Source organism: Cryptomeria japonica, chromosome 9 (assembly GCF_030272615.1).
Source record: "Cryptomeria japonica chromosome 9, Sugi_1.0, whole genome shotgun sequence".
Taxonomy (NCBI): Eukaryota; Viridiplantae; Streptophyta; class Pinopsida; order Cupressales; family Cupressaceae; genus Cryptomeria; species Cryptomeria japonica.
This window is the reverse complement of record NC_081413.1, coordinates 738,054,305-738,082,194: the sequence shown is the minus strand read 5'-3', so window position 1 is coordinate 738,082,194 and position 27,890 is coordinate 738,054,305. Positions and strand designations below refer to the sequence as shown.

Sequence of the window (27,890 nt, the reverse complement as noted above, 5' to 3'; positions counted from 1 at the left end):
TAACTACTCCACCTAAACCCTAGGATAGCTGAGTAGGTGGGGTCTCGAATATCTTAACAAAACATAGATTCCAAGTTTAGTACATCACTTTTGCCTCACCATGTGCGCCAGTTCTCACCGCTTTGATGGCCAAGCGCTAGAAAGACCAGAATTATGCAATTCATAGCAATTGGACTGCTCTCGACTGCCACCTGTCTCAATCACTATCTGATCTTAAATGTTTTGCACTCCTATTTAAACATACTAAACTTTTCAATTCAAAGCTAAAATCCCGACTGTTGCAGCCATGGAGCTTCTGTGACTGTCCTTTCAATTTCTCAGACTTTGTTTACTTTTCAGCCGCAGGTATTTAGGTTATTGCCTCTCTAGATGTTAAATTAGATTTTGGCAGATTGTAGTACTTAATTTGTCTTTTAGTTTATGCGGGTGGTGTTAACAGTGCAGGAAAACCTCTGTTCTGTTTCTAATTCAAACGGGTGATTGTTTAATTGGTTTAAATTCTTCTGTTTTGTTTCTGTAATTCGCATGGGTCTTGTTTGACTGGATTAAATTCCCTGTTTTGTTTTTAAAATTTAAATGGGTGCTATTAAAACTGGAGATGATTCTTAGTATTTCGAATAATTTAAATGGGTGTTGTGAAAGTTGGGGTAATCTTTGTTTTGTTTTATAATTCAAATGGTGGGTTATTAAAATGGGGCGACTCCTGTAGTTGTTTTCCCGGTTTAAATGGGTGTTATTATGAGTTGAGTAGGTCTTCTATTTTGTTCTGTAATTTGAATGGATGTTGTTAAAATTGGAACAATTCTCCTTTTAAGTTTGCCAATTCAAAAGATTGTGTCAAAGCGCGAGATATCTACGTTAAATGGTTTTTTAACCACATCACTTGCTCTATTGCATATCTAGATTTTATTAGGCACTACCTGTTATACTTATCTAGGTATTTAATTTCTTTGCTATATATGGTGTCTCTGAATTTTGTTAAAAAAAAAATTGTAGACTACCTATGTTCTTATTTGATTGACATTTTTGTATGTTTTTAGTAAGGCAAGTAGAGAAAACATTAAGCAGATAGCACACAGTTTATCACAGAAACCCTGGTCAAGGGACCAGAAAGAGGAGTCTCTTACTTTACAATTCACTCAGGACTTGCACCTGGCCTAGACTTGTGGATGTCCTTTTCCTCAAAATTGTATAGTCAGCAGAGGAGCAAGCCCAGTGTATCTTGAACCTGGGCTATTGTTATGTTTATCATTCTTCATTAACTTGCTTTACATCGATAAGGGTTTTGACTCTCGGCTGGATTTGAAAACAATACTCCGAGTGAAGTACAACTGTGAATGAACTGAATTTGTAGATTTTGATTCCAATCCAACCTGCATATTGTAATTAATATGCAATCTGTATATGGTAAATAAAACCAAGTTGCCCAACATGATTTAGGATCATATTTCAAAGGGGTTAATATTCTTATCTTGAATACAGAAGTTCAGATCAAGATTCAAAGGCTTAGCTCCAATTGCATTCACAGCTCTCAAAGTTTGTGGAATTATATATGGGACTTGGCAGCTCATCCCCGTTGTGATAAGGAGAGGAACAATTTTGATTCAAAAAAATTTGGTTTGCCTATAGCAACTGAAGTCCATGTTGTTCCAAATTCTTAAGTTCAATAAACTTCAAGAGGTCTATATTTTTATTTTGTATCATCCCATTAGATAAAAGTGCATCTGCAGGCCTAAGCAGGCTTAATGATTTGCAACTTAGGATCTTGCTCTGAAATATTGTAATCTCTCCTTTTTGACACGGGATTTAATAATAAATTAAAAACTAAAAAAAAAATCAACATAATTAAAATTTAATTAAGTTCAATGAATCGTCGAAAGGCATGAAATGAAGAGTTGTGACTCCCTCAAACATGAGATATAAAAGAGAGATCATTTCATTTGAGAAGCACATCCATGACTTATCCTATCAATATTCAATTGGGAAAGAGAACATCAATCAATTTAGAAATAAAGGATTATTCTCAAAAGGCAGCAATGAAGTGAGGTTACTCAATTCTTACGAAGGGTGGTGACTGAATTCTTGTGAAAGGTAATGACTCTTTCACCAATAAAGTATAAAGGGTAGATCAATTGAAGAAGCATCATTCAAGCAAGCAAACAATCAATGAACAAAGATCAAACAATCATCAAATCTGCATCAATCATCAATTTATCTGGGGATCAAGAAAACAAACAATTCAGCAATCAAGCAATTCAGCAATCAAGCAAATCAATCAATCATTCAAACATCAACTATTCAAGCACCAACCATCAAATCATTCAAACATCAATTCAGAAATCAATCAACTAGAATGAATAAAAGAGACCAACTCACAAGCAATTCAACATATATATTTAGAACTTCATATTAAAAACTAGTCAACTCATTCCTTGTAAAGGGTGGTGACTCATTACTTGTGAAGGGTGGTGACTCCTTCAAGGATTGGATATAAACAGAAGCCATCATTCATCCAAGAAACTGAATCAATCAGAAATTCATCCAAGAATCAATTCAGGAATTCATCTTCAAATATCAATTCATTCAGCTACATGCATAATAAAAAATTCATTCAAGAATCAATCTTTAAAATCATCACTCATCAATACATCAGATCATCAAATCAAAGGAAATCATTCAATCGTCCATCAAACATCAATTGGGAAATAAGGAATCAGTCATTTAATAGCAATGAATCAATCCATCAATTATACAAACATCAACTATTCACTCATCAACAATCAAATATTTCAAATGTCAATTATTCAAACATCAATTCAGAAATCAATCAACTAGAATGAAATGAAAAGATCAGCTCACAAGCAATTCAACATATATATTCAGAACTTCATATTAAAAACAACTATAATTCAGCCATATGTAATTGCAGAAATTTATCCAAGAATCATTCATAAAGCATCCAAGTATTCTTCAAGCATTAAATTGTCAATCCATCAAGAAATTAAAATCAGCAATAGTCTAGCAAGTACATCAAGATATCAGTTTTGAATTCTAGGTAGTATTTGCAAATCGGACAGGGTTTGGGCTCATGGGGTGGGCTAAGAGTTGAAAGGATGAGGTCTTTTCATGCCCTTGACAAGGTGGGGATGGGGTCCTTGGTATTGTCATTGTTGAGTTAGGGATAGGGTCATTTAATTCAACAGTTTTGCAAAGTACTTCTGGAGAATTCATGATTTGATCAACTTTGGGTACCGTGCTATGATTTATTGACCTGAATATTATTAAAAATTCCTAATCTTTCATAAATCTATTATCATATTTTTGAAGTATTATTGTTTTAAGGCAAAAGTAAGAATATCCTAAAAGTGGACATTGCAAATGTTTTGTCAAGGTGAGGTTTAAATATATATTAAAATTCTGGGAGAAGGTTATGAATTCAATTTTTGGTCTTCACACTTATATGGATTTTGTGGAACTAAAGCTTCAGCTATAACTTGTACGTTTTGAATAGAAATGCAAATTTAAATCAAGTGCAACTGTTTGAGTGTGAAAATTTGATTTAAAAAATTGAATGCAATATAAACAAATTGAAGAAAACACACACACTTATATTGAGAGGGGGGGTGAATCAGTAAGATCAACTTTTTCAATTTACAATTTTAGCAATCTTAAAGCAATGAACAAATCATTCTCACACAAGAAGACAAGATGCACACATGATTTTAGGTGGAAACCCATGCAAGAGAAAATCATAGCAAAATATTGCTTTTTATATATAACTTCTTACAACTTCGTAGGCTCCAACCCATAGGAGACTCCAATCCCCTCCACTGAGCTCCAGCTCGGCAAAGGACTCCAATCTCTTGAATAAGAGTCTCCAACGTCAAATCTTGCCAAGTAGAAGGCTCCAACCTTCGAAATGTATGGTATTAATCATGTTGTTGGATCTGCCCTAAATCCCTGGAAAGACTTCAACAATCTGTCCTCTTTCCTCATGAATTTGCCTTGAAAATCTGCTCCAAAGTCCTCGCTCAGATCCCAAAAATAATATTCAAAGGTGTGCTTGACAAATCTGATGTCTTCCTTTATAATAAATCTGCACTAAGTCTGCTATATTCCTCACAAGATATTCTCACACAACTTGCGTGAATTTGTCCTCTAGATGAGATTGAATGAATCTCATAAATCTGCTACCATACAGGTCTGATTTTTCTTCATAGATCTGCTCTTGTAATCTGCCATTTTTCTGCTCTTCAATGGATAGATATTCAATGAATTCGTTGATTCAATTGCCCACAATAACCTTCCTTTTATACCCCACAAAGTGTCTTATCATGCCGAAAGTTGTGGCCTTTTGAAACAGGTCGGTCAACTTAGAGGAATATATTCATTTATATTTTTATTAATTAAAATCCCTTGTACTAGGATATGCGCACCTTTCTATGGGGGTCAGCCTTCTTGTTGAGGCAAAAATAAATGAAAAATTATTTTAATTTCTGTTTACAAGGTTGGCCCCAAGAGAGGGGGGTCGTTCCTTTTTAGGGAGGGCTCAAAAATATTTAATTTTAAATGCCCTTAAGTCGGCCCAAAAGGTCATAATGATTATATTTATTTAGGGCAAAATAAAGTCTCTGATTTGGGTTCCAAAACTCAATTAGGTCTGCCACTAATTTGCTCAGAAATCTATTTATTCAAACTTTGCCAAAACTGCCATTGACATCAATGACAAATATTCCAACAATCTCCCCCTTCCACATCCATGTACAATCTGTACGACTAAAATCTTTACTTCTCAGATACTACAATCCAAAATCCATAGTCCCCTTCAAATATATCAATATTTTTTTGACTGCGTTAACATGGCTTTCCTTTGAAGCTGCTTGAAACCATGCCACTAAACCAACTACTTGCGTAATGTTGGGCCTTGTAGTTGTTAGATATAGCAAGCTTCCAATCATGGATCTATACAAAGTTTGATTTTCTATAGGAGATTCATCATCTTAGCTCAACTTACAACTAGTAACCATGGGAGTACTCATTGGATTACAATCCTTCATTCTAAACTTCACCATTTTTTAACATATTTGGTCTGAGAAATGAAAATTCATTTATCTAACTAGGAAATTTGCAAACCAAGAAAGAAAGCTAGCTCACCTGGCATTAACATCTTTAATTCCTTCTACATATTTGAGGCGAAGTCTTGGCACATCTTCTCATTGTCACCTCCAAAAATGATGTCATCGACATATACCACTATAATTAGTAGCGTTTCTCCTTCACTCTTGATATACAGATTGTTATTTGCTATTCTTCTTCTAAAGCCTTGTTCTTGGAGATATTTGTCTAACTTGAGTACCAAGCCCTTAGGGCTTGCTTTAGTCCATAGAGGGCTTTCTTTAGTCTACACACATAATCCTCGTTAATGAATCCTTCAAGTTGTTCAATATACACTTCTTCAAGATTTCCATTTAGAAAATCTGATTTGACGTCCATCTGATACACTTTGAAATTCTTGAAACTTGTAGTAGCTAAGAACATCTTGATAGCCTCTAATCTTGCAACAGGAGCAAATTTTTCCTCGAAGTCTATTCCTTCAACTTATACATAGCCTTTGCACACAAGCCTTGCTTTATCCTTGTGACTTCCCCATCTTCATTCAACTTGTTACAAAACACCCACTTAGTGAACCAATAACATTCTTGCCCTTGGGTCTTGGTACAAGCTCCCAAGTCTCATTCTTCTCTATTCGATCCAATTCTTCCTCCAAAGCCTTGATCCATGTTTGTCTTCACTTGCTTTTGAAAAGTTCTTTGGCTCAATTTTGGAAAGCAAACACAAATTTGCTTGTTCAGTTGTATTTGCAAGTCTTGTTTGAATTTTTGTGTCTCTGCCTCCGATAATCAAATCTTCACGATGGTTCTTTTGAACAAAACTGGATGGTGTCTTGGGTGGTGCCTTTGATGGTGTTTTTGGATTTCCTTGCTCAACTTCTTTAGTTTCCTTTTCTTCCTTTGTTTCTTCTTTATAACTTTCTTCCTTTTGTAATCAGTCTCTTGTACTATCTCCTTCTGATGCCTTTCTTCGTCTTCTCTCACATTTGCACTTTTAACAATTTTGTGTAGTCTCTAGTTATAGCACCTGTAAGCTTTGCTTCTTGTGGAATATCCAAGGAAAATGCCTTCATCGCTTCTAGAATCAAATTTTCCCAAATCTTCATCGTCCCTTCCTATGTAGCATTTGCTTCCAAAAACTTTGAAATGCTTTACTAATGCAGGCATTCCCATCCAAAGTTCATATGGAGTTTCACTGTTGTTTACCTTGATTTGAGCTCAGTTGGAGATGTATACAGTTGTATGAACTGTTTCTTTCTAGAAAGTATCCACTATCTTGGATTTATTGAGCATGGCTCTTGCGATGCCTTGGATGGTTCTATTCTTTCTCTCCACCACTCTGTTTTGTTGTGGAGTTCTTGCTACTGAATATTGTCTTCTTATCCCATGCTTCTCACAATATTCTTCAAACTCATTTGATGTAAATTCTCTACTAAGGCTTTGAATGCCTTAAACTTCTCTAATGCTTCAGATTTTTCTTTAAGAAATGCTACCCATGTCATCTTGGAATAATCATCAATTAACAAATCACCTTGCAAGCTTTTTGTCTTCATGGGCCAACACAAATCATTGTGAACAAGTTTCAAAGGTTTTGATGTAAAATACTCCTTCGATTTGAAGCTTGTCCTTGTCAGTTTCCCATATTGACACTATTTGCAAATGGTATTTGAAGGCTTTGCAATTTTTGTTATGTCCCTTACAGCTTGCTTTTGTTGATCTTTACAATGTTATCAAAGTTCAGGTGACCCATCCTTTTGTGCCATAGCCAGCTCTCATCTTCTTGCCCCATGTAGCAATTTTCACTTCTGACCTCGTTAAGAATGTAGAGATTTCCATCTGTTCTATAGGCATCAATGTAATGTCCCCTACTAGGGTTTGGTCTATTTTAACCATAATTAATCTATTTCCAAAATACTCATGACTTAATCTAACTTGATTAAGAGTCAAGTCTATCTTAACGTGAATCAAATCTGTGATATTCTATCTTTCTTTAGTCTATCAAGTAATTGCCAATTTTCCATACTAATAATTAATCTTATTCTGATTCATTTATAAATCATTAATTTATTTAATTAATTACTAGTTGTATGAGTTATTATGCATTATTGCAGAACAGTTTCTAAACATATTATATTAATTATAATTATTATATTAATATCTATTATTATATCTATACCTAATATTATTCCTTATTCTGATTTGAACATATATACAAATAAATACATTATATTATATTATAAATTATATATATATATATTAGTTACCTAATTATTAATTTACCAATTATTAATACATTTGCTAATTACCTTTTGTATAAATCACTAATACTACTACTGCCTAAAAACATAAACTGTTAGTATAATGGTGGCTGAAAAGGCAAACAGATCTGACATGTGTCGGATCTGGTCTGCCACTAGATGTTAAACATGACCTTCATACCTATTGCAGACTTTATTAATATTACTATTAAATTCTGCATAAACACGTTATCGGGCTTCATCTATTAAACATACTTATTAAATACATCCCATGCCTACAACCAATAACAAGGATGCTGCTGTTTGTAATCTTTATGACAGTTCTTAATTAGTCTTTCTCTCTCCCTTTCTTCCTTCCTTGAAAATGATTACAAATAAGTATATATATCTATATACTTGTCTCTTCATGAAGAGACACACCCAAATGAAACATAAAAGACACCTTGCTTGGATAAATCGATCAGCCATCAATTAGTAATAAGAATTGATCTTCAAGATAGTTATTGAACACTTAAATAATGTTATCGCTGCATATTAACTAATGCTTTGTTACCATTCTATTTAAACCGTTTCATTATTTAGAGTCTTCGATATGCTGTTAGACTTATTTAGATAATACTTATGATTTTGACGCTAACCAGAAGCATATTCGATGCCATTGATGCTCTCAGGTCTGTAATCTTTTTAATTGTATTAGTTCCATGGTAGCAACGATCAAGTCTGCAACGTGGATGAGGACGATGAAGATGTAAATTATGTTTATAATATATTAATTTATTTTTATTTGAATATTTCTAGAATATTATTAGTAATAAATATTAATTAAAGAATAATATTTAATAAATAGATAAGTTTCAAATAATCATTCGTTGGTAATTATTATATTAATTAATAACAATAATTGCTTTGTTTAGGTTATATATAACGATCAAGGTTGGGACATGACAATCCGTCCTTCCCGAAATTGCTTGTCCTCAAGCAATTGACAATTTCCTCAGACTAAGTCACCTCCCAATAAAAATACAAGGTATACATATGTAAATGTGAAGGCATAAAGCATACATACACAATACATGTAAGGTAGTAAGGCATGAAGCCTGAATACATATAATACACGAGAGTAGATGCAAGGAATGATGTATGAGGCATAGGAGTATGCAAGACATGAGGCATATACATTGGATATGAAGTAATACACACAAGGCTTGAAATATACAGGGAAGTCTTGAAGCATAGACAAAAGTAATACCTGTAGCAATATTCACAAATACACATAAGATATGCAGTGTACACAACACCTGGAGATGCAAAACATGTATAAACACTCCATGTACAAACCCAATACATCAAGCATACTCTTAAATACATAAGACCTCAGTCATACATACAAATACACATAAAGTGTAAATCCAAAGCATATAAGGCAAGAATCATCTACATTAAACATGGAGTATACACATGAATTATACACAAGGTGTGAAGCATATGTATAATATAAGTGAATACAATGAAGGCATGCGACATACAAGCGAAATACATGTAACACACGAATCGTATAGGGCATAAGAATGAGTCCACTTAAGTTATGAAGCACATAAAGTATGAAACATGCACATAAATTCTCTTAGTCATGAAGCATGTATGTGAATGTATGAGGTTATGAGAGAGGCACTTATGTAGAACAAGCATAAGCTAGATAGGAAGCAATCGCATGTAAAACATACATGATACATACAATTAGAGAATGAACATGGGGTAAGCATTCTGGAAACACATCAGTCCTGAAGTAACTATATTTAAGATATGAAGCATTCGAGAAAGGCATATAAGATGCACATGGAACAACACATTGAATCATGATGCGAAGCGTATTCAAGACATAAAGCATACGTTGGGAAGGTGTGTGTGATATAGTCATGCTGAAAATGTGACAAACATGGAGCAATCACATAATTATATTTACACTTATAAAATATATAATGGAGCAGACATATTGAAGACACAACAGACACATAAATATCCACAAATTATGAAGAGTGTATATACATTTAAGAGAAATTTTCATTAGGTACGTTAATACCTAGGTTACCGGGTTCACCCTTGGACCCCCTTGGTACGGGTCCTGGTTCGAACGGGTCCGTGGTTCGGGTCTGGTTCGAACTGGGTTCGACCAGGGTTTGAAAAACCCAGAGGTGGTTCGTCCCTGGTCAAACCTAGTTGAACCTGAGCGGACCTAGGTCGAACCCGAGTGGCTGGGCGGCTCAAAAAGGCAAAAAAATGCAAAGTTTAATTTTTTTTTGAATTCCGCCTTCTAAAAAGTGAAACTTATATCCTAAAAGTGACTTCTAAAACATTATATTCACTCATTTCACCTCATTTGTGTTTCAAACAAAAGTTTTTTGAGAGCAGGTTGAAGAAAGGGTGAACAAAATTTGGCTTCCAAGATCAAAGAGGAGGAGTTGAAGACTGATTTTTGAAGCTTCAACAAGTGTTGCAGCATCATTTCCATACATTTTCAAGCTTCCATTGGCTGCAAGAGGTAGGTTTTTTAACATTTTTTTCCAACTATTTTTGTTTCACAAATTGTCAAACATGAAGCTTGAATTTTTTTTCATTATTTAGTTTTTTGTTTTTTAATATGTTTATATTATTTCTTGCCATAGGAACTAGAATGGCATCTACATCTTCCTCCATTGGCAATGAACAAATAATTGCAAAACAAAGAAATGATCCAAATTCTCCCTTATGGAAATATGTTGACATTATAAAACAACTTCCAGGAGGTGGGGGATTCCGTTGGAGATGCTAAGGATGTGGTATTGAACGTAATAGTTCATATTATCGGGTGGTAGGCCATTTGTGTGGAATAAAAGGAGAGGCATCAAAAAATGCCCTGGAAAAGATGGTAAACCTATACCAGATGAGATAGTGATGAAATATATTAGGGAGCATGAGGCGGCAGAAGAGAGAGAAGCCCATAGATTGAACCAAACCGCATCAAAGAAAACAAAGGGAATGCAAGGCCCTTCTAATCCCAGTATTGTAGTAGAAGACCACCTCTTCTTTGCCACAAATGAACCTCAAAGTGAACCACCCTTGACACGTAAAAGAACAAAGGGGCCTTTAGAAACCGCATTCCAAAATGAGAGTAGAGACAATGCTGACGAAGATATAGTAAGGTGCATTTATGCAAATGGGTTGTCTTTCAATGTTGTTCGCTCCCCGTATTGGAAGCAAATGATAAAAAGTGTTAATGAGGCTCCAAGAGGGTATAAGGGCCCCGGTTATGAGAAGGTACGTGGAACATTATTGGAGAAAGAGGTGAAGAGGGTTGAAGATGCATTGAAACCCATAAGGGATTCATGGGTTGAGACAGGTGTAACAATTGTTTCAGATGGGTGGAAAGATGCTAAAAACCGTCCCTTGATCAATGTCATAGCGGTGTCCCCTAAAGGGGCAATGTTTTTGAAAGCTATGGATTGTGAGGGCCAAATAAAAGATGGCCAATTTGTTGCAGAAATTCTCATCTCCGCCATTGAGTCAGTGGGGCCCCGCAATGTTGTCCAAGTCATAAGGGACAATGCAAAAAATTGTAGAGCTGCTGGTTTGTTGGTTGAGCAACGCTATGATCACATCTTTTGGACACCTTGTGCGGTACATTCACTCAATCTTATGCTACAAAGGATTGGGCAAAAAATAAAATGGATCAGAGATGTGTATGCAGAGGCTGAGGACATCCAGATGTTCATCACAAACCACCACATGTCTCGAGGGATTTTTAGAACCTATTCGAATTTGGAGCTATTGAAGGTTAAGTGAAATAGTAATTTAATTTTACATTTTCTGAATTTTTTTTAATTTTCAATGTTCATAATATCATTGTGTAAGCTATATTGTGTATTATTTTTTAAAGTTTGACTTTATTTTTTATTCATTTGGCATTAATTTGTGTTATAGGTTGCTGAGACCCGTTTTGCATCAAACACAATCGTCTTAAGACGACTTGTGAAAGTTAGAGTGGCACTATGCAATATGGTGGTTAACACCAATTGGACTATATGGAAGCAGAGTAGCACTGAGAGGGCAGAAAAAATTAGGGAGAGAATATTGAATGAGAAATGGCGGGATCTTGTTACATATCTCCTAAGTATCACTGAGCCCATCATGAGCATGATTCACTATACAAACATGGATAGGCCTTGCATAGGTGAGATTTATGATGGCATTGACTCAATGCTTGAAAAAATAAAGGTGACTATAAATGTAAAAGAGAATGACCCCTAGGAGAAATAATTCAAAGAACTGGAAGTAATTATTGTAGGAAGGTGGAATAAGATGACCACTCCTTTGCATCTTCTTGCCTATGCCTTGACACCTAAGTACTATAGCAATCAGTTTCTTGATAAACCGGGAAGGATTCCACCATGGAGAGATCTAGAAGTATCTGATGGGTGCAAGGCAGCATTTCTTAAGACTATATCCAGATGATGATTTGTGAGATGTTGTTACAAATGAGTTCATAGAATTCGCAAATGGGAATGGTCTCAGTGTTGATGCACTTCATCATAGATCCAAGAAGGATGCTCATAGCTAGTGGTACTTCCATGGCACATGCTTCTAACACCTACAACCCTTCGCTATAAAAGTTTTATTTCAAGTAAGTTTAATTAATTAAAATTTTAAATTTACAAGTTCTAGTTTATTTATAGTTTACTTTGTCTTCATAGGTTGCTAGTTCATTTGCTTCAGAAAGAAATTGGAGCACATACTCTTTCATCCACTCAGTAAAGCGCAATAGGCTGTTATCAAAAAGAGTGGAGAATTTAGTATATGTGCATTCCAACCTACGTCTTCTTTCACACAAACAACGTGACTACACACAAGGGGAAACGAAGATGTGGGATATAGAGCCAGAGCATACTGATTTGGATGCTTCTGCTTCTCAGCTTCTTGCATTGACACTTGATGACTCGGAAATTGAGCCAACTTATAGTGCAAGTGCAAGTGGCATTGGCTCATCTAATGTCAATGTCAATGAGGAGGAGGAGGAGGAGGAGGAGGAGGAGGATGAATTAGATGATCCATTTGATTATTAAACTTTATATTGTTGAAAGTTGAAACAATGATACTTGAATATTTTGTCATTTTGATATTAAACTTGATGTATATGATGCTATTATGGTATCATCATGATGCTATGATTACAAGCTTATGTTTGTTTTGTTGTTTATATGATGCTATGTGACATGCAAATTTTAATTCATGCTTACAGGCTTCACAAATATCAATATATATATATATAAAATTTACATGTTTTTGTACTAACAAACCCAAACGAACCCAAACCCCTTTTCAAAATTTTGCCGTACCGGCATACTGGGTTCTTCGAACCCGAACCGGTGCCTGAACTTGAACTGGTAACTTAGGTTAATACCCTTAAAGCATGAAGCAATTCACTGAAATACATATCAGACATGTGGCACAAATCCATAAGTATATACACAAAGTATGAAATAGCACACATGTAAACATGAAGTAGCATACAAAGTAATATATCAATACACTGAGGCATAGAGTATGCACATAAGACATGTAAGGCTTGAAGCAATACACAAATACAAAGCATTGGTAAGAAAGGCACTCATGGAGTGGACATGCTGAAGATACATCAGTCATGAAGCAACACAAAGACACAAGGCATACATACTGAAAAACATATTAGACATAAGACAATCACTCAAATTCATGCAGTATATAAGCAAAGAGTACATAAAGCATACATTAGGAACGGACAAGATGTAATCATGCCGAAAACATGATACTCTCACAATCATTCATACAAGACATACATGTATATAATGGAGCAATCAGGCATATAGCAAACACACAGATATATGCAAGCCATGAATATAAACTTTCATTCGGAATAGGAGAATGCAAGATAGATGTGGAAGGTGATATGCTTAGATCTTTAGAATGTAAGATTAAGCATAGTGTATCAAATATTATTCTGAATGTTTTTTGTGTTCTGAGTACCAATATTTCCAACGTATGCAATAGGTAGAGAATAAAGTATATCAGGTAATAGTTGTTAAACTCAAACAATAAACCAGAGGCTTTAGGAAATGAATTTCAATTTCTTTTATGTTTTGGATATTTTAAGAAGACAGTTTTTTAATTATGCATCTCTATAAATTCCCCAGCTTTCTGTTATATTGTTTAAATGTCAGCTCATATGCCACAAAAGTCATTATTTGCAGGTGAAACTAAAATCTTTATTTTATATGTCAACTCTTTGGTTTCAAAGAATCGGTGTGGTTACATTTAGTGGTCCTGGAGCTGAATTAATCTGGCTTGGAAGAGTAATCTTTAGCTATGGTGTCTTATGCAATATCAGAGAAGGTTCGAGAGAATATAAAACCATATTTGGCCTTAATTTGCTTCCTTAAACAAAACATGAGCTGTTGCATCTCAATTATACATTTAGGTCAACAGGTTTGATTGTTTGTTAAATCCAGTTCTCTGTCCTTTCAGATCTTGAAGTTAACAAAAAAACTGATCGTATTAATTTTCAGAGATTAATCATCCAAACTACTTTTTAGGGTTACCTGCCGTTTCTGTCAGAATCTTTGAAATATTTGCAGTTTGCACACATTCAGAATTTTCTTCCATGTTCAGGATTTATCAATCAAAATTGATAACTGCTTTTTATCAACAAGTCTTTGTAGTACCGTTCTTTCTTAATTTGAATACCAGAACACATCAAAGATTTTTCAGCTTATTTTTGGATTTAATATGAACGACCAAAACTTTTTTTGTAATCAGCAGGTTTCGAGTCATTTCACAATGGATCAGGTTTCTATAAGTGCAAGTCAGTTCCATGCATTGACAACACACAATGTCAAAATAGTTCAACCAGGTTTGTCATCTTTGCTCTCAGTTTGTGTGCTTATGAAATTTGAGAATGTGATCCATCTTTTCTTGCAATGACACTTTGACATTATTACTTGATTTTAAGATTTTGCAGGCCATGGATTTTCTCAATCTTACTAGATTTCTTGATGAAGTCAAGCTTTCGGTTCTTGTTTGTTACAACAATCTGTTGCCTCTCATACAGAAAGAGATTCTGCATTTTCAACATAATTATGAAAATGTCGAAATGCTTATTAACTTAAGGCACATCAATGAATTATTGATGTACCTCAGATAATTACTGTATCTCTGGCTAATATATGGCTGAATTCCATGTTAAATCCTTTGCTGAGCATATGCTTACTTGATCCCAAGATAGCTTAAAATCAAAAGAACAAGGTGAAGGAAGCCAAGCATTAAGTTTCTAAAACTAATTTGCCAGTGGTTTCCTTTATCCATAAAAAATTATCTTTACTCTTTCTTGTATAAACATCAAAGAACTTGATTGGATACAATTAGCTAGAATGCTTTATTAAATTTAATGATTTTAACAACAAAATTCTTCTTAGTCCTTATAGCTAAACAAAAATACCCATCTCAGTTAGTCTCTCCCATACAAGCAATATTCTTTTTCACATCACATTGACATTTAGAGAACACAGCCCAAAACATTTAGATAAATGATAGATTTTGCAGAGCCCAACAGCAAAATTTGACCTGACTAGGACTCCCATCATTGGGAGTCCATTCCAGATAAATGGTCATTTAAAGAAAGAAATTTTAGGTTCAAAAGGAAAAGATAAGATCAGATCATGTTCATATTATTGTTGATGACATAGGAACTATAGAATGATTTATGAATGCCACAAAGAAAGGGAATTTATCATCCAGCTTAACCATTTTCCATCGTCTAAATACAAGTTGAAATCAAAAGTTAGGAGGGAAGGAATCATGTAATGTCCTGTTGTTCAATCTAGGCATTTGGGAGAGTTCTAGTAGCCTTTTTTATTCCTGTAGGCTAACTTGGAGAATTAAAAAGGGAATAATTTATATAATTAAAGGGAATAATATAATTAATTAAATTAAGTTACCTTAAATAAATTTTGTGGGCAACTTGCATTTAATCAATTTGTATAATGTGACTTAAGTTCAAAAAGCAGAAATAATATAAAGTCACTTTATGTGGGCCTTGTTGACATGTTTTTTATGACAGCGCCTAACACAGAATAAAGTTGCCCAACGGTCACTTTACTCTCGCTTGATCAAAATTCAATTGTATGCTAAGATTGCAATAAGTTCAAACAATTGACTCCAAGGTTTCGATTATGCAATGGATGTGATTTAGTTGGTTTGATGTGATATGTTGGTAATCCAAGGGGAATTACGTTTGGATCGTTCTTTCACTTCTTTGTCGTGGTTGGAACTTCATCATCGGATATAGCAATTCTGTGATGCTTCTGCTTCCAAGGAATTGAACTGGAATGGACTGAAATTAAAGGGGAAAGGGTTAGAAGGATCTAAATCTACTCCTAAGGGCAATGATATGAATAGATAATGCTCTAATGGACGAATTCCAAATAAACCAAGTTCTACTTTGCCAAGATTAACTACAACTCCACAAGAACTGGTGCAATCTTCCAAGGATGTTGAAGGTTTTTCACATCGAGAAAGTGCATTTGAATACCCAAAACGATGCAATCCAAATGACTATACACAATCGAACTTAGCACAAATTTAGTGGCTCAAGCTAACTTTACAATGCAACTTATAATCAACAAGATGCAAAAAGTATGAACCATGAAATTCATCAAACACCATTACATTCTCCATTGAAATCCAAGCACTACTCTACTTCTACTCTAAGTGAGGAAGGTGAAACCATGCAAGTTTAGAAAAATAACTTAAGTGGACACCATCAGAGAACAATGTATCATTGTTATTATCTAAAAAACTTATCGCAACAATTTCATACAAATCTCCCCCCTTTTACAAATGAGGGGGTGACCCTCTTTATATAGGCCTTCAACCTTGATTATGTGCAAAATCCTAATTAGGGTTTGCCCCAAAAGATTCCACACACATGATGGAACAAGGTGGGAATATTCAATAATTGCCCATTATACCCACTAACAATTAATTCCTGCATGCCCAAAATGGTGTCCACTTGTGCATTAAATGCACCACTTTCCATCAAATCTTCCCAATATGTCATAAATATTCCTTATGCAAAATCACCCAGGATGCCATAAATGGCCCCATCATCTCCTAAATGTGACGGCTACGTGCAAAAGATGCTCCACTACCTATGCATGCATTGACCTAGCTGCCACTTGGTGAAATATTCTAACCATGCATGCGCCATCTTGCTGCCATGCATTCAATAGATTCTCACCATGCAAGTGGACTTCACCGTCATACGAACCTCTATGGAATATTCTCTTTGCATGTCGCCAACTCATCCTTTACAAGAATCTCTCCATTCCAGGCCCACAAAAGACATTTTGTAAGATTTTCCTGCCTTGGAAGAATTTTAACAATTTATTCATTCCTGCAGGAATCCTACACATTTGGAATTCTTGGAGAGAGAAAATTCTTGAAGAGAGAATTTTGTCCTTAAAGAAAATTTTTGTGTACACTTTGTCTTGAAGGAAGATTTTCTTGACCATTGACCATTTTCCATGCCTAAGGAATTTTGTCTTGTTCTGAGCTCTAGAGAGAGAAAATCTTCTTACCTAGCCAATTTTCCTTGTGCTTTGAAATTCTTCACCTTGGGCACTCATTTCTTCCTTGAGGAAGGAATTTCTTCAATCTTTAGCCAAATTTCACATTTTCCAAGAATTTTGTCCTAAAGGAATTTCCAACACTTTAGCCAATTTTTCACTTTCCTGGAATTCTGTCTTGAAGGAAGGAATTTCTAACACTTAGTCAATTTTTTAATTTCTTGAAATTTTGTCTTGAAGGAAGGAATTTCCAACACTTAGTCAATTTTTCATTTTCCTAGACTTTTGTCTTGAAGGAAGGAATTTCCAACAAGTCAATTTTGTTGTTTGTAACTAGGTAAAAATGGGTTCGGATTGCCTTAAGGCAACATCCGAACCCATATAGGACTGGGTCCTATCCTAAAGGGGTAACGTGCCCTCAAGTTGAGCCCAGCCCTATACCTCCACGCCACCCTAAATACTCCACGCCACAATAAATAAATTGGCACCAAAAGAGGGAGGCTGACTTGGATTTAATAAAGGCTAAGGACTCATATAAATAAAGGTTAAATTGCAAATGCAAATACAATTCAGTTATCCATGAAATCAACGATTTAGCTCTGCAAACAAGAGATGCGAAATCACCAAAGAAGGTTGTGCGAATTTGTCCAAGGATTGGGCGAACTTATTCAAGAGGATATAGGGCATTTTGGTGCAGTCTTGAAGCATGCAAAAAGGGTAGATCTGATATATAAAGATCAGATTCAGAAAAGCAAGCTAAGTATTGTATTTGTGCAATAAGAGTGAATACATAATCTGACTTGTGGGTCTTTAATGCTGGGTTTTTCCTCCTTGGAGGTTTTCCCAGGGTATTTGTGTTTGTCTCTTGGTTCCTTGTTTCATTCTTGAATTTACTTGATTATAGTTTACTAAATTACAAATCTGATTAATAAACTAGGGCATGATTAAATGTTACAAATCTGATTACTGATCTAGGGCACGAATTTAACAAATTTTTCACTTTCCTGGAATTTTGTCCTGAAGGAAGGAATTTCCAACACAGTCAATTTTTCACTTTCCTGGAATTCTGTCTTGGAGGAAGGAATTTCCTAAGGAATTTCCTTGAGTTTTTGAATTCATCAATGTCTTGGAGGAGATTTTTCATCAATTTTCAACATTTCCCTATTTTTAGGAATTTTTTCAAATGAGTTCCGGGGTCCAGGAGAGAGAAAATTCTCTCCCTTGGCCAATTTTGTCATCACCTCGAAATTTAGGTGAATTTTCATGCTTGAAAGAGGATCTTTTGAATTTTTTTTCCCAAGGGGATTTTCCTTTCCAATTCATCCTTGACTTCAAATTTCCATGCCTTGGAATTCAACCTTCAATCTTGGGCATTGGAATGACCCTGTGGAGGAATTTTCTTCGGAAGGAAAATTCCTCGACTTCAAATTTCCATGCCTTGGAATTCAACCTTCAATCTTGGGCACTGGAATGACCTTGTGGAGGAATTTTCTTTGGAAGGAAAATTCCTTGACTTCAAATTTCCATGCCTTGGAAAGAAAATCCACCTCAAATTTCGATGCCTTGGAATTCAACCTTCAATCTTGGGCACTGGAATGACCTTGTGGAGAAATTTTCACCTTGGAAGGAAAATTCCTTCCTTGTCCAGCGCTCTATCTCTTCCTGGGTGTTGTTTCCATGTGGTGAAGGAATGTTTGACCTTGTTGACTTTTCTTGCATACCCTCACTTTGGTGCCCCATACCTAACTTGGGCGTTGATTCCACATGGTTAAGGAATTTTGGGGGTGGAGGAAAATTCCTCCACACCCCCATTTTGACACCTTTCTTCATGCCTAGGTGTTGATTGCTAAGGTGTAGGAATTTTGGGGGTGGAGGAAAATTCCTCCACACCCCCATTTTAGCGCCCAACTCCCAACATGAGCACCATTTAGACCAACGACAGGAATTTGGCCTTGGAAGGAAAATTCCTCCAAGACCCTGTTTTGGCGCCCACCTTCCTTTGGATGCACTTCTTTGGTGAAGGATTCCTGCTTGGCCTCTATCCAAACTTAGCCTGTTTTGCACACTTTCCAAATCGGCTTACCATCTTGGATTTAAATGGATTTGCATGCCTTAGGAGAATTTTTTATGCCTTTCCACGTTTGGAGTGAATTCAGACAACCATTTTTCGACCAGTTAGCTTGCCTTTTCAAACTTTCCGGATTTAGAAATGTTCAGGAATGCGCAGTCTTCAGTGTGAGGAGCCCTGCTTGTGAAGAACCTGCCAAAAATAGACTTGCCATAAATAGTAAGTACTTTAGAATGTCAAGATTAGGGTAGAACAAGACGAGATGACACTAAAAATAGAAACTGTAAAAAATAGTAAGTTTGATTTTTGGCAAAATAAAAAGGCAATCTAGGAGGCAATGAAATCCCTAAAAAATAGAAAGTTGCTCAAAATTCGCTCAAATTTCACTGGCGGGTTCCTTAAAGGGTCTTGATTCCAATGCAATGTTTAGTTTTCCCAAAACCCTAAAGGAAAGGCCTCAAATCCAAGTTTGAAGGGCAAAACCCTAAAATGGACAAAATAGGTTCCAAACTTAGCCAAATTTATTCAAACGACTTGCAGGCCTGATCAAATTTCATCCCAATCACTTGCAAACTGGGGAGATTGAAGAGATTGTTGTGAAAAGACCCAGAGAAACACAACCAAAAGACCAAGAGGACCTAAAATGTAGGGGGTCCCCATTTGCAATGGGGCGATGTGTGAAAACGTCACAAAAGGCCTAAAGGATTATTATTTTTAATAAAGGTGAATTTAAAGTATAACTCAAAAGTTCTTGTAGAAGTAATAAAAGAGGAATGAAGGAGCTCATTTACACATCTTGGCAGTGTTACCCAGGAACACGTTTCCTGGGTAAAACTAGGTCGTCTCGGAAATGGAAACGTCTCGGGGATGGGAGGACGGTAGGGGGTGGCCCCTCATATATTAACTATTAAGTTACATCATGTATATGAATTTGTAAATTTCAACTCTCATTTGAACTCTCAATTCAACTCAATTGCTATCTTTAATGTTACGATGAATGATTTATCAATGTTATCATATTAATATTTGAAATTTCTCTATATATTTTAAATTTTCCCTTTATTTATACAGCCATCCCCTCTGTTCCCAAAAATGGCAAAAAAAAACCCATCCCAGAAACCCGTTTCCCTGCCCCATCCCCCCATCCCAGAAACTTGGGGTAACATAGCTCTTGGTCATTTTATTTCTCTATTGTGAAGTTTGGACTCCGAAGTTCAACTAAAACCTTAGGACGAAAACCATGAGTATTTGGATTCAGAGTTGAATTTTTTTTTCCTAGTCAAATTGGAGGTGGATTCAAACAGGATTCACAATTGCATTTAATGGAGAAACAAATATATTGTTACTGGTTGTAGGCACAAGGAATCTATAGATACTAATTTATTGGGATTTTCCAGCAAATAATAAATTTGTATATGCAGTGTGTGCGTGTGAAATAGAAACATAATTTTTAGTGTTGTGTTCTATGGAGAAAAGAATCGAAAATGTTGTATTTTTAGACGAGCTTAGTTACCCTAGTCGTACCCCTCTCTGAATCCCCAAAGGGTCTGTACACTTATTAAATTCCTGTTGTGACGTTTTCACACATCGCCCTATTGCAAATGGGGACCCCCACGGTCCCCACTTTTTCTACTTTCTAGGATAGTTGTAGAGTCTTTTAGCTATTAGCTTTTATCTAGAAGAAGTGCAAAGTTGAAAAATTCAAAAAAATTGGCTAAGGCATGAAGTGGTTTGGGCTTCCAATTTTCTCGCACCCCACTTCCAATTTTCTCACACCCCTTCCAATTTTTTTGCACCCCCCTTCCAATTTCACCAGCACCCTTTGTCAATCCCTGCGAGAAGATTGGAAGGAAAGGGAAAATTTGAGCAAGTATAAGTTCAAATTAATTGAATGAAGGTGACGATGTCGTGATCATCATGATGAATTTCATTCAATAAAGGTAGAGAATGGGGAACAAAGCACGTGCAATGATTCAATGATCGATAACATTATCTTAAGACTTGTAAGTTTCCACGATGCAACCTTAAAATGCATTCAATGAAAATTTTTAAAACTCGAAGAGGATCACGATGTGAGTGCAAAAGCATTTGAAATGGTTTTAATTTCGAAGTCAAGTGATTGCAATACATTTAACGCTGACCTTTGTGAGATAATCGCAAGTGGACGGTTAAGAGCAAAGTTCAATGCAATTCATGAGTGACTAAGAAACATTAAATGATTGGATCACATTTAATATATGATGCTTGGCGATTCAAATTCAATTGATCAATTTAAAAAAAAAGTAGTCATCCAATCAAAGGACATAACACGGCAATTTAAAATATCAATAATGTCATTTAAATTTGGTGAATGGATATTTAATGAAGGTGGACGACTTGCTTATTATCCCGAATTGAAATTCATTTAATGGAAATCGCTCAAGTTGTGATGATCTAGCAATTGCTATAAGCGTCAAATTGATCACTACGTTTGATCAAATTGAAATTGACTTGCTTCTGTCTGCCCATGATCGAATTGCACACAGCAAATAAATACCTCAGCGATTCAAGTTGGGATCAAATTCTGATCACCAGGACAATGATTCTGATTTTGATATAGGCGAGTTCATCTTTGAAGATCAGCGATTAGAGTTGGATTAAAGGTGGAGCAAATTCATCTCAGACATCAGCAAATTCACCTTTGGACATCAGCGATTTTATTTCAGTCACATGGCAACTCTATCTCAAAATTGATATCAGTGAGGTAACAACAGCTCCAAATTGATATTAGCGAATTGCTGACCAGCGACTTCAATGAGTTCATAGGTGGTGATTTTGATTCCATCAACAAATTGTATTTTGTCCAGTCCAAATTCAAGTCCCACAGGGATCTCATCTTAGACAGCGAATTCATCTCTGCATTTTGATCATCAGCGACTCTACTTTGTTCAGCGATTTGGTTATTAATTCAGGCTCTTGATTAGGATTGATTTGTGTGTGGAGCAAATTTTGAATCGATGCAATTGAAACAGTGACCAGTCTATGAAGTGCGATCTTGATTCTTGCAATCAGCGAACACATTATTGGTGATAATCTCACACGCGATCAGAGTGGCATCTAAACTGGACGGTTTTGAGATCAACAAAGTGGCAAATTGACGTCATAGTGAACAATATCAAGTGCAATCCTTGACAGCAATTTTGACTTCTTCCAAACCCCACAAATTGATTATCATCGAATTTGGAAGTAAAGTTATTGTTTGGTGAAGCTTGGAAGGAAGACAATTTACTTCACTTATCTGATCATTAATCTGTTCTGAGACATTTCCAGGTTTAAAAAAAAAGGGGTTGATTACATTCATTTTGGGTCTTGTTATAAGGTCGATCCAGTATTTTTTCCATCATCTATATGAGACCTTTATATAGTATGTTGAGATCATTTTAGACACTTGTAGAAGTGCAGTTCATAAACTCGACTGATCATATTCAGCTAAGGGTCTGAGTTACAAGCTGAGGGTTCAACTTAGTTACCTAAGGTTTTATGCCATATTATAGGTTTATGATGATTTATCTCTTAGATTATTCTTAGCCGAAGTGATGCAGGAGCATCCCTGGTTGATGAACAATCTTGCATCAACCAAAAATATTTCCTTTCAGTTTTATTCTTGTCTAGTTCATTGTGCAGTTTTCTGTGTTCTTACCGGTTAGTACCGGTAGTTGCTTGCTTTTCGTGGCAGATCTTATTTTCGGTTTTTAGGCTGGTTCATGTGTTTAATTCCAGATTTTCAGTTCATTTGGGTTCTTTTCCGGTCAGTTATCGCTTCCGGTTGACTGTTTCTAGGTTTTGGGACAGTTCTTGTGCTTACCGGTTGGTTTTCCTTCATTACCGGTGCGATTCTTGGCGTGTGGATCTATTTTGGGTCTTGTCCGATGTTCTTTGGTGTGTGGCCGACCTTCCTGCTGAACCGCACCTCTTGATTGTTATTTTCCGGAAAGATTTCGTTAATTCTTAGGGCTGACCTAGTTATACGTTTCATTTTCCGGCATTGGTAAATGTAATCTTATGAGGCCGATCCGGATATGTTCCGGTGGGTATAAATATGATATTATATAATCATTTGTAGGGGCAGAGGAAGTAAAATGGAGAATAAGGATTGAGATTCGCATTTTGTGATCCGGTTGATTCTTAGAGACCCGGTTGGATTGTATCTGGCTTGAAGCCTGCATGTAACCGGTTAACTATCGGATGTTCTTTGAGGATTATATGATGATAACCGGATGGTTGCCGGAAGTTCTAAAGCAATAATATGATCTGTTTATGTAATCTTGCTGCTTTCGTTGTGTTACTCTTCCTGCATAAGCCGGTTGATTCTTTTTGAGGGTTTTATCGGTTATGGCTGCATCACTAAGACTGATTTTTATTCACAAGCAAATATCATATTATGAAACCAACTTAAACAACTCTCGCAGGTAGAAAATGGCTGGAACACGGTTGACCGTAACCAAGCGTAGGAATGCATGCCTTCAAGGATGAAATTTTCCTAATCTTGGATTTTTGAACCTGATGAAGCTCAAGAATGCAAAGAGATAGTTTCAGAAGAGTTAATCAAAGTTAGAAGATTGGCATGATCAAAATAATCATCGCTTCAGGAGCTCAATAATGCTGAGTATCAAGAGATATGTCTCATTCATTCACAACTTGTGATGAGTTACAGAGACCAAGCAAGTTGAGGTGGTGCCCAGTCGTCATTTATCCAATCATATCATTTTATGATAAGGCGTCCAAATTCAATGTACATAACTCATCCATCAAAAGAAGATAACTACCACTTGCAGACACAAAGTTCCATGCACCTACCACTGTCACCTATTGGTTGAGTTTTCAAAGGACATGTGTCCTATCGAATGTAATTTTGTCATTGGTCGAGCATTAGATGCTTTGCAATGGATGTAACCAACCCTAATTAGGGTTTCTATCTTTCGATCTTGGCCATTGATTGTGAATTGATCTAAGCCACTGGAGCACTATATAAGGCTCCACTTCTTCATTTGTAAAGGTTAATAGTTAGTAGTTGAAACTCAGATGGATAGCAATTAGAATAGGAAGAGAAGGCAAAAATTGTTGCCTAAGTTGTAAATAAACTTCCTTTTCATTGAAGTTATGGTGGAATGTGTTGTTTCTTCTACAATTGCATGGCTTCTTGTTGGATCTTCATTTTAGATATTGACAATTAGAGGAATGGAAAAACTTTGTATGATCAATGGTGAAATTCGTACATCCATACTACTAACACTTTGCCAATGGTGAAGTGCCTTCCGTGGTCAAATGGAATCATTCAGCTAAAGCTTAACTTCAATTATCGCTTTTTCATTGATATGCATCAACTTGATGGTGTCTATGCTTGTAGTGATGATTTGAACATCATAAAGCTATCCTTAAAAGATCGCACTAGCCTTGTGGAGATGCTCGCTGCATGTCGAAGCAAGACTTAGTTGAGTTTTATCAAAGCTCATCCATCACTCTTACATTCCTAGAGTTAGATCAGCCTTCTAAACCCTTATCCCTTTTTCCTTTTTTTTAATCAAGTGAATTCCACAATCCAGCATCGTTCAAGCATTCAGGCATTCAACATAAGTCCACCTTGTGATACCAACAAAATCACATCAATACCGTTGAAGCTATCCAACACGTTAAGACCTAACATTAGAGAACCTTGGAGTCATCTCAAGTGATCCTTTGCAAATCTTCAGCATTTGAGTGTCTTTGTATCAAGAGAGGATAGAGTGCCTTTGGTATTTATTTTGAGTTGTATAGTGCAGAAAAACACCATCAACAATTCCATATTGAAGGAAATCGATACACTTTTACTAAGGCATTAAGCCTTTCAATACCTAGTGCTACTCTGAGGAATCCCTAAGTCAGCTGCAACAATTATATTAGCTGTTGTACTTTTGTTTGGAGTGTCGTACCACTAGTTTAAGCTGCTATTTCATGCATAAGTGTGCTGTACCCCTCCAAGGTGTCGTTCATCTTCTTAGGGAAAATTAAAGTGCTGAAAGGCTGCTGATTATATTGTTGAATAATCTCCACTTCAGAAACAGTAACATTTATTTGTGTAATTAAATCTGAATGGTATTTCTGATATACATATATCAGATGCATGCAATACTCATTATTTTAATCAAAGAAATTTTTTATCAGCATTTGAAATTGGAAAAAATAAATTCTATGATGGTCATTTATGATAATTTACCAAAACAATATTGAATTAGAATATCAAACAAGTTGAATACAAATTGTTTTACGAAATGCCTATAGAGCAACATTTGTGAAAAACTGTAAATTTTGGTAAAATATTTTGGGGCAGTATAGTAGCGGTATTAGAGTAGTGTATCATACCAACCAGTGGGAATTTGAGCAAGTTTTCACTAGCACTTAGCAGAAACTTCTTATGCAGCCAGGGGGTTCACACAGGTACTATTTTAGAAGAATGGCACAAGCAAACGATCCACTAGAACAACTGGAAATTGAAGTGGAAGTTCCTATTGTAGATTTTTTTGGTGAAGGAGCTACAGGAAACATGGGTGATATAAGAGACTGTTTACTCCCATAGAGAACTATTCATTTACTTATGTAAAGTAAACAAAAATCATTCACAGAACATGACACAATACAATTTATCAATGTAGAACATAACATAGGTGTCAGAAAGATATTTCATTGATCACCATATGCAATGTGCGTACAAAATCATTGCTGGTTCCTGAGACACAATGAATACATAAATAGTGTCTGGCAGTTGGTTTAGACAGCCAACCACTAGGAACTGCCAACAACTACCCATTCGGGAACAAATGACATTACATTGCCAACTACAACATTTTATTTATGAACAATAGCAAAACTGCTGACTAACCAAAAAAGAAGTCGTCTTCCAGATGACAGAAACAAAATTGGGGCTATGTACCACAACAAATCACTAAGGAGCAGGGTGAGAGGATGTCCCTAGACAAGTAAAGGATGTTGGGATAGATGTGGCCCTAGAGGTGGAGAGCCGTTGGCAAAGATGTTGCACTTGCTCCATGCACAGCCTCAGGTCTCGTTCTGCTACGAGCGCTCGCTCCCGTGACCTCTTCACCATTTGCACTGCCTCCATCAAATCCTTCTTGGACTTCTCCAACTCTTGAGCCATGGCTTTCTAGCGCTCCTCCAGCTTTCCTAATCTGATAATCCTTCCCGCCAAGGCAGCCTTCTGCTGCTCCAAGTGATTCTTACGCTCCGACAATTGCTCCTCCAAAGCCATATGGCACTCTTGCTCAGTGGTGATAAAGCTGGGTCTACTGAGCAAGCTGCTCCTGCCAATGGGTCATCTGTGCAGATAACTCCTTCCTAGCAGCCTCCACCTGGGTGAGTGCATTTGCCTTCATTGTCTCAGCTTCCTCTATGGAAGTGTTTTCTCTGTTCATCCGGTAGAAAACATCCCGAAAGCAAGTCTCCATGTTGTGGAGTGCAGAGAGCACTCTGCCATGCTTACCTACTGGAATGGGTCGCGCTAGGTGCCAGGCCTCCTGCATCTCTGGGTTCTCCATAGCAGGTCATCCATGCTCCCCAGCAACTACTTTCTGCTCTACTCCTTGCTCCTTCTCTCCTTCAACCGCCAAGTCCACAGTTTTCCCCCCTTCGGCTGGCAGGACTTGGATTAATGTTAGTTTCTGCCAGAAGACATTATTATCGATGCATTTTGGAATAGGATTTTGGTGATTTTTGCCTGTTTTGCTTGTTATTATAATTTAATTTTGCAACTGATAGATATTTAGCAGACAGTTCATTTTCTGCCATCTGCCCTCTCTTGTTTAGTTTCTCGATGCATGCCCTTTTTGACCCTCTTTATCTGGGAAGAACATTGTAGCATGTTGTATTATGAATGAAATTCAAAGTTTGATAAAGATCTCCCTTTGATAAGCCATGCACATCATACATTTTGATATTTGCAAAAAATTTCTTCTTGTATGTTACTATAGCTTGACATATCTTCAATCACAAGAGACTTAAAGAAAAACGCTTTATTCTTCAATATGCCTTTGTGGTGACCTAAATGAAAGTTATCCATTTGCAGGTGAAGGCATCAATTTATGGTTTTTTGGAATACTGGTTACATTGAAAGTTCTTGCAAATGAAACTGGGAATTCTTACTCCCTATTTGAAGTGACAGTCCCTCCTGGATATGGTCTGCCCAAACACATTCGAACACAAGAAGATGAGAACTACTACATGCTTGATGGTGAATTAATTTGGATAGTTGGAGACCAGGAGTTTTATGCTACTAAGGGTTCCTTTGCTCATCTTCCTCGATTTGTTCCTCATACATTTAAAAACAAAACAAACAGAACTGCATATATGTTGTGCTCGTGTCAACCTGGTGGTTTTGAGAAATATCTCCTGGAGTTTGGTAAAATGCAATCAGCTTCAGATTACATGCCATCTGAATATACTGATAATGAAATTGATCTGGCTTATAAGATGGCTGAGGAGTATGGAATTCTGTTTGTAGGCCATCAAGAAAATACAGATAACACTTTGTCTGCATAGTCTCATTTAAAACAGGCCCTAATGGATCTTGTGCTAAAGAATTTCTTTTCCTTCGTTCTTTCAGGCTTTCAATATCTCATTTCTAAGTCCCTCGTTTTATTTTACTAATGTATATCTATGTTCCTCTTATTTGTAACAAATGTCTTTTCTTATACAAGACTTAAGCCATATTCTCCTGGAAGTATACAATTCAGAGGCAAAGGATGTAGAACTCAAAAGCATTTTTGAATTAAGACACAGGTGTTTGGTAGAA

At 36.1% G+C, this 27,890-nt stretch overlaps 2 protein-coding genes across 3 annotated transcripts; both read left to right on the top strand.

The window, feature by feature from the left end:
- On the top strand, nt 1–27,890 carry LOC131038681 (uncharacterized). 2 transcript variants are annotated; one of them, XM_057971199.2, is made up of 3 exons: nt 1–345; nt 14,195–14,288; nt 27,165–27,890. In XM_057971199.2, the coding sequence occupies exons 2-3, from the start codon at nt 14,216–14,218 to the stop codon at nt 27,635–27,637; spliced, it is 546 nt and encodes a 181-aa protein (XP_057827182.1). In that variant the 5' UTR covers nt 1–345; nt 14,195–14,215; the 3' UTR covers nt 27,638–27,890. The 2 variants fall into 2 exon arrangements, with proteins under 2 accessions (XP_057827182.1, XP_057827181.1); XM_057971198.2 differs by having other exon boundaries at nt 4–345; nt 14,198–14,288.
- On the top strand, nt 10,370–11,653 carry LOC131858617 (uncharacterized). Its single transcript, XM_059211914.1, has 2 exons — nt 10,370–11,179; nt 11,327–11,653. The coding sequence occupies exons 1-2, from the start codon at nt 10,385–10,387 to the stop codon at nt 11,651–11,653; spliced, it is 1,122 nt and encodes a 373-aa protein (XP_059067897.1). The 5' UTR covers nt 10,370–10,384.

Coding starts and splice junctions, on each gene's coding strand:
- LOC131858617 (XM_059211914.1), top strand. CDS start 10,385: ATGCAAGGCCCTTCTAATCCCAGTATTGTAGTAGAAGACCACCTCTTC. Junction 11,180..11,326: donor CGAATTTGGAGCTATTGAAG/GTTAAGTGAAAT, acceptor TTTGTGTTATAG/GTTGCTGAGACCCGTTTTGC.
- LOC131038681 (XM_057971199.2), top strand. CDS start 14,216: ATGGATCAGGTTTCTATAAGTGCAAGTCAGTTCCATGCATTGACAACA. Junction 14,289..27,164: donor TGTCAAAATAGTTCAACCAG/GTTTGTCATCTT, acceptor ATCCATTTGCAG/GTGAAGGCATCAATTTATGG.